Source organism: Triticum urartu, chromosome 5 (assembly GCF_003073215.2).
Source record: "Triticum urartu cultivar G1812 chromosome 5, Tu2.1, whole genome shotgun sequence".
Classification (NCBI taxonomy): Eukaryota; Viridiplantae; Streptophyta; class Magnoliopsida; order Poales; family Poaceae; genus Triticum; species Triticum urartu.
Window position 1 is genome coordinate 365,773,762 of NC_053026.1, and position 6,692 is coordinate 365,780,453.

The 6,692-nt window shown below is 59.2% G+C and overlaps 1 protein-coding gene across 1 annotated transcript; it reads right to left on the minus strand.

Annotated features, from left to right (window-relative positions):
- Positions 1-5,156: 5,156 nt before the first annotated feature.
- LOC125556011 (extensin-like) lies at positions 5,157-6,231 on the minus strand. Its single transcript, XM_048718814.1, has one exon. The coding sequence runs from the start codon at positions 6,138-6,140 to the stop codon at positions 5,388-5,390; it is 753 nt and encodes a 250-aa protein (XP_048574771.1). The 5' UTR covers positions 6,141-6,231; the 3' UTR covers positions 5,157-5,387.
- Positions 6,232-6,692: the final 461 nt, after the last annotated feature.

A 6,692-nucleotide genomic window follows, 5' to 3' on the forward strand; every position in this document is an offset into this window, starting at 1 on the left:
AAGCTGGTGGAGAAACGTCGCGATGCGCTGGTACCAAGCGCGCGGAGCTTGCTTGAGTCCGTACAAGGACCGTGAAAGCAGGCACACGTGGTCGGGAAGCGCCGGGTCAACAAACCCGGTGGGCTGCTGGCAGAAGACCTGCTCCTCGAGGTGACCATGGAGGAAGGCGTTGGAGACGTCCATCTGGTGCACCGGCCAAGCACGGGAGACCGCGAGGTGGAGAACCGTGCGTATCGTGCCGGGCTTGACGACCGGAGTGAAGGTGTCGGTGAAGTCGATGCCAGCACGCTGTCGGAAGCCACGAACAACCCAACGCGCTTTGTAGCGATCAAGGGTACCATCAGGACGTAGCTTGTGTTTAAAGACCCACTTCCCGGTAATCACGTTGGCGTGCTGGGGACGGGGAACAAGCTGCCACATCCGGTTGCGCAACAGGGCATCAAACTCCTCTTGCATCGCAGCCATCCAGAGCGGGTCACGAAGAGCGGCTCGAACGGAGGACGGCAACGGCGACGGCTCAGAGGTGGACGCCGCATGGACGTAGTCATCCGAGGCGTAGCGCGAGCTCGGGCGAAAAACGCCCGTATGGGCGCGGGTGACCGGACCGGCCACAGGCGCCGAGAGGGCCGTGGGTGCCGCGGGGGCCGTGGGCACGGGGGGGCCATGGGCGCCAACGTCTGGGGCGCCGAGGGGGGTGCGGGCACCGGGGGTGCCGGGGGCGCCGCGGGCGCCGCGGGCGCCGAAAGAGCCGCGGTGGCTGCGGGCACTGGGGGTGCCGGGGGCGCCACGGGCGCCGGAGGAGCCGTGGTGGCTGTGGGCGCCAGCGCCGCGGCTGTAGGAGGCTCCACATGCGGAGGGCGCGCCTCAAAGCTAGGGGGCGGGCGAAGAGAGGCGCGCGAGCGCCCTGGGAAAGGCGTCGAGGAGCCCGCGTCACCAGTGGCTGGAGGAACAGCCGGGGGTACCTGGTGAAACGGAAACACATGCTCATCAAAGTAAACGTGCCGGGAAGTGACCACACGGTGGGAGACGGGATCGTAGCACCGATATCCCTTGGAGTTGGAGGGGTAGCCGATGACGATGCAAGCGACAGATCGAGGTGCAAGCTTGTGAGAAGAAGTGTCGGCAGTGCTGGGATAGCAAAGGCACCCAAAAATATGCAAGTCGTCATAAGACGGGGGCGTACCAAAGAGAAGATGGTGAGGTGCGTAGTTTCACCGTGGGCGGCGGGGTCTAATGTTAAGAAGAAGTGATGCAGTGGCAAGTGCGTCCGGCCAGAAACGAGGCGACACGTTGGAATGAAACAGGAGCGTGCGAACGCAGTCATTCAAAGTGCGAAGGACGCGTTCGGCTTGACCGTTCTGCTGTGAAGTGTACGGGCATGTGAGGCGGAAAACTGTGTCGTGACGCGACAAAAAGGTGCGGAAAGCGAGGTTGTCGAACTCTTTTCCATTGTCCGTCTGAAGTGCAAGGATGAGACGTCCAAACTGTGTGCGGACATAGGAGTAAAAGGCCGTCAAGATGGAGAGTGCGTCCGATTTTTTGCGCAAAGGAAAAGTCTACACGTAATGAGAATAATCATCAAGAATGACTAGATAATATAAATAGCCTGAATTACTAGGAACTGGAGAGGTTCACCCATCTCTATGAATCAACTGAAAGGGAAAAGAAGCAATGGTGGTGGAATTATTAAACGGCAGGCGAACATGTTTGCCGACTCGACAGGCATGACAAGTGTGATCCTCAATCTTAGTAGAACTGAAACTGAAACTCTTGAGAATATGACGAAGTGTGACGGGATTGGAATGACCCAAGCGAGCATGCCAGAGACCGACGCCAATGGAGAGAGCGACCAGTGCGGCGGTGGTGGAAGAAGACGGATGTACCGGATAAAGCTCGTCGGAGCTGTCACATCGGTGGAGTACCATCCTGGTTCGAACGTCCTTGACACAAAACCCAATGCCGTCAAATTCAACAGTAACAGGATTTTCACGAGTGAAATGTTTAACAGAAACAAGGTTCTTAATAAGATCAGGAGACACAAATATGTTAGACAAAGATAAAGGTGTAGAAGTACAAGGAAAAGAAGCGTGTCCAATATGTGTGATAGTAAGTATGGAACCATCGCCGACAATGATGCGACGGTCGGTGGAGACAGGAGTAAAAGAGGCAAGGTTACTAGGATGAGCAAACATGTGAGCCGTAACACCGGTATCCATGTACCAATCAGCACCGCCAGTGTAGTTGTTCGGCGTAGGAGCGGCATGCAGCACGGTGAGGAGCACCGGGTCCCAGGGCGCCGGCGGCAGGGCCGGCGAGGGGGACAGAGACACCATGGGGAAACCATAGCCGCTACTCAGCTACGGCGGTGGTGGCTGCTGCCCAGCGGGCAAGTGCAGGCACGCTGATGACCCCCCCCCCCCAATACCCGGGAGACTCGTACACGGGTGAAGCCCCGTACGCAGGCGAAGCCCCGTATGTGGATGCGGACGGAGCCCCGTGAGTGAATGTAGGCAAAGCCCTGTATGCCCCGCACGACACCAAGGGGTCGACGGGTAGAGTCGGCGCCGGTAGCGGAGTAACAACAGACTAGTCGGAGAGCTCCGGTGGTGGGGCGGCGACGAACACCAGCGAGGCCAGGGGCGGGGCGCCGTACACATGGAGGAAGCCGCAGCCCACGCGCCATGTATGTCGTACGCGCCATGCTCGCCTGCATATACGCCCGTGATGGATGGATTTTGCCACGCCCTTGCATGTTTTTTTTCGAGAGTACACCTAGGCGTACCATAACTTTATAGAAGGCAGAATTTAGTTACAAGAAAGCTACAACTTGATGCGAACAACGAGCGTAGCAAGAACACCACACCTGGCAAGACCACAGACAAACACCCCCGCTAGACAAGCTACAATGCAAAAAACCTATCCTAAACTGATACATAGCACCGCGTCTCTACCGACGCCAGACACCTCCAAAGACCACACTTCCGCAAAACTTCTCTTGTCGACGCACCATCCACCCTTAGCGCCTAAGAGAAAGTGGCAGATGAATGGCAGGACTCGATCCAATCTGGGAAGACACAGTCTTGGACTCACCGACGACAAATGTACATAGCGCCACCGAGGATCAGAAAAGGATAGCGGCGAACACCGGAGGAGAGCAACGAGGAGCCAGTCATGTCTCCAAACACAATGCTCCCAACAGAGGAGCGGCGTCGAGGACGCCGCCATCGTGCCGATCCGAACATCGAATCTAGGCTTTCGCCCGGAGACATCCACCAACACCAAGAGCGCGAGGGATGAGGCAAACACGCACGACGATGCCTCCAAGGAGGGGAATGACATCCACGGGTGCTATCACCGCCGGCCCGGCAGAAGCCGTGCAAGATTTTCATCCGCGCGTCGCCCATCTCCACGCCTCCATGGGATTGGCAGTCCCTTCCAAGAAGCCTCACACCGCCGCCACCGCAGCACTTGCCGATGTAGCTGCATAGCCGAGGACCGACGACCGACCACCCAGCAGGCAAACCGTGGCAACACCATCCACACCCAGCCTGCACAAGGGTCCGCAGCCAACCAGCACCTCCGGCCAGGTCCAGGACTGCCCGCGACGGCCGTCGCCCACTCCAAGGGACGGCCTTGCGACGATCAGACCCGCCTCTCCACGGAAAAATCCCAGGCCGGCACCACCAGGAAAGCACCACCGCTCGCCACGCCGCACAGGGATGACCGACCGCTCGCTTCTCGCAAGACTCCATCTTGGCCGAGCCATCGCAGCGCCGCCACCAACCTGCCCGTGGGAACCCAGCACCAACTCCCGCTGGCGCCGCCGCCACCAGAACGAGCCACCTCTCCGCTGCCAGACCCCGACAGGCCCTCCGCATCACCACCTCACCTGTCGTGCATCGGCCATAAGCCCTCACCTCCAGCCAGCGCAGATCTGGCCTAGCTCGAGTGCCGCCGCGGTGAGGAGCACCAAACCGCCACCGGCCTGCGCACTCCGCTGTGACACGCCATCACCCGCCAGCTGTGCCGGGCCTCTCCCCCTCCAGCCAGAGCCCACCAAGGAGACACCTCGCGAGCCTCGTTGGATCGAACCCCGCACGACCAAACCAGCAGGAAGACCATCGCGCGCTCGACCCCGCCACCACCACGCGCCGGGTCCGGGCTGAGCAGCCCCGGATCCACTCCCCGACGCCGGCAAAGTGGCCCACCGTACCGGATCTTGCAGCGCCGCCGAAAAGGTCCCCCGCTAGCTGACGAGCGCCGACGCAAAGGAGCCCCGCCGCCACCATCCCTGGGGCACGCGCGGCTTCGCCGGCGTCCTCTCCGGCAACGGCGAAGCGGATGGGTGTGTGCGGGGGTGGGCCGGCGGCGGCGCGACGAGGCTGCCCCCGAGCCGCCAGAGGAGGCGACGCGGGGGAGGGGAAAGGGGGGCCTGCACCAGAGTTCTTGAGGGTACGTATTGGGAAGAAGAAATGTAAGTTGGGCTGACGCCCTTGCATGTAAGGCGCCATGCATGTCTGCTTGTACGTCCGCGCCATGCATGCCTGCATGTACGCTGACCATGGATGGGTTTGGCCACGGCCGTGCATGTAAGGCGCCATGCATGCCTGCATGTACGCCCGTGATGGATGGCACGGCTGCGTGATGCTCAGCGGATACCGCCGCGTGCGTCGACGACGGCGGAACAGCAGCAGTCGACGACGGCGGAACAGCAGCAGTTGGATCGGCACCGGTCAGGGGAAACAACGGCCGAGAGGCCAGGAACGGAGAGGCCGCGGCGGCCGGGGGGGGCGGATGCCATCGGGGACGATCGGGGCAGAGCAGACGCTGGTGCACGTACAAGCACGTATAAGCTGATGGATTTCCTGGATCGATTGCTCGGTTGTACAAGCACGTAGGTGTTGACGATCAGGCGCTAGCGGGCGTTGGCGCTCGCAGTGCAGGGCGGCGCTAGCGGGAGGTGTGCTGGCGCTGGCGGGATCGGTAGCGAGCGACGGGGCGCTGGCGATCGGGCGAGATCGAGCGAGGCAGCCGGCGCGGAAGGTGCGCGAGCGGCGGTGACTGGGGCGACGGCGGCGGCGCGGAGGAGACGCGCGGCGGCGACGACGGCGGTGGCCGAAGTGAGGAAATCTAAAAAACTGATACCATGTAGAATATATGAATTGCACAACGTATTGCTCTCATGGATATGCACGTATATATGATGTACAATGGTGGGCCACGTATCTCAACTATATAAAGAATTAGGAGATGGACTCAATACGCAAAATGCATATGACGTATATACTCAACATTAAGTTCCATGCGACGATGGCGTGGCATGGTGCGAATAACAGATATGGTACACAGACAGACAGACACACTCTCGCGCAGACATGTTCCCGAACCTAATAGTATTCTTGATGGAGGCTTGCCGCTTGCGAATAAGATTCGATGCGGGGCTCCGTATCGCCGGGATGAGGGTGAGGCACCGGCGGGTATCGTGACCCATGAGCACGAGGAGCTATTGGTGTCGACGGAGGCGGCAGCGACACGGCCGGTGGCACGCCGGCGTCGACGTACGTCTTGGACTTTAGACGGGGAGGCCATGTTGTCCGTGAAGACGGTTGAGACGTGACAGTAACAGGCGGTGGCGCTAGCGGCGTTGGCGGCTCGTGTTTCTTGGATGGCAGGCGGGCAGGCAATGGCATTACCCGTTGCACAGGCGTCTCGTTGGGCGGCACCGGCTGAGGCGGCTCGTATCTCTTGGATGGCACGGCGGCAGGAATTAGTGTCGCCGCAGGCGCCGGCGGCTCACGCGCCCTGTTGCAGGGTGACACCGGCACATGAGTCGTCACCGTTGACGGTGCCTGGGGCGCCGGCGCTGGCGACACGTGATGAGGAGGCACCAATTCTGACGGCAGCTGACAATAAGGCGGTTGCATGGCCGGCGGCGGCGCCCGTGCCGGCGACACCTGATGAGAAGGCACCAGTTCTGACGGCGGCTCATAATAAGGCGTTGGCACAGCAGGCGGCAGCGCCGTCACGACATGTGACTGCTTCGGCGGATAAGGTTCAGGATCTTTGGCACTGCCGCAGCAGAACCAGATGTTGCAGGAGAGGTTGTCGCAGGAGAGGGTAAGAGATGGACATGCGGACATGCTCGATCACTTGCTCTTATGTATCCACGGAGTACTCCTATCTTTTGCAGATTTCAGTACCTGGCCACATGTTTACGTACGTCTGGGTTTATATAGGAAAGGAAAGCAGGTACACGGCTTGGCTTAGTGAGCCTATAACTTGGGTGCTAAGGATCATTACTTCCGTCTGTATGCATGTATGCTTGATATTTACATTGACTTGACCGAATATAAGTGAGTAAGTGGTCGGTCACTTTGATGAAGGATCCGATTCCATCGACCACTCCAACTTGTAATGCTCTCGCCAAATCATGTCCGTTGGATCCTTGACCCCGTAGGTTTCGAACTACACCTATACAGCAGCTGGTCAAAAATGATTTGTTCCCACGGAATTATTTAAATCCCACCAGTTAGAGCAAGTACGGAGATGTAGAAGTGTGGTAAGACTTCAGATATTATATTTTAACTGAGTTGAAAGAAAGAGAAAAGGATAATGAAGAGAAGCAGACTACTAGCTACAACACGAACTCCTAGAAACTTTGTGAGACAGTGAGGTGTGACCACGTATCAATA

Coding starts and splice junctions, on each gene's coding strand:
- LOC125556011 (XM_048718814.1), bottom strand. CDS start 6,140: ATGTCCGCATGTCCATCTCTTACCCTCTCCTGCGACAACCTCTCCTGC.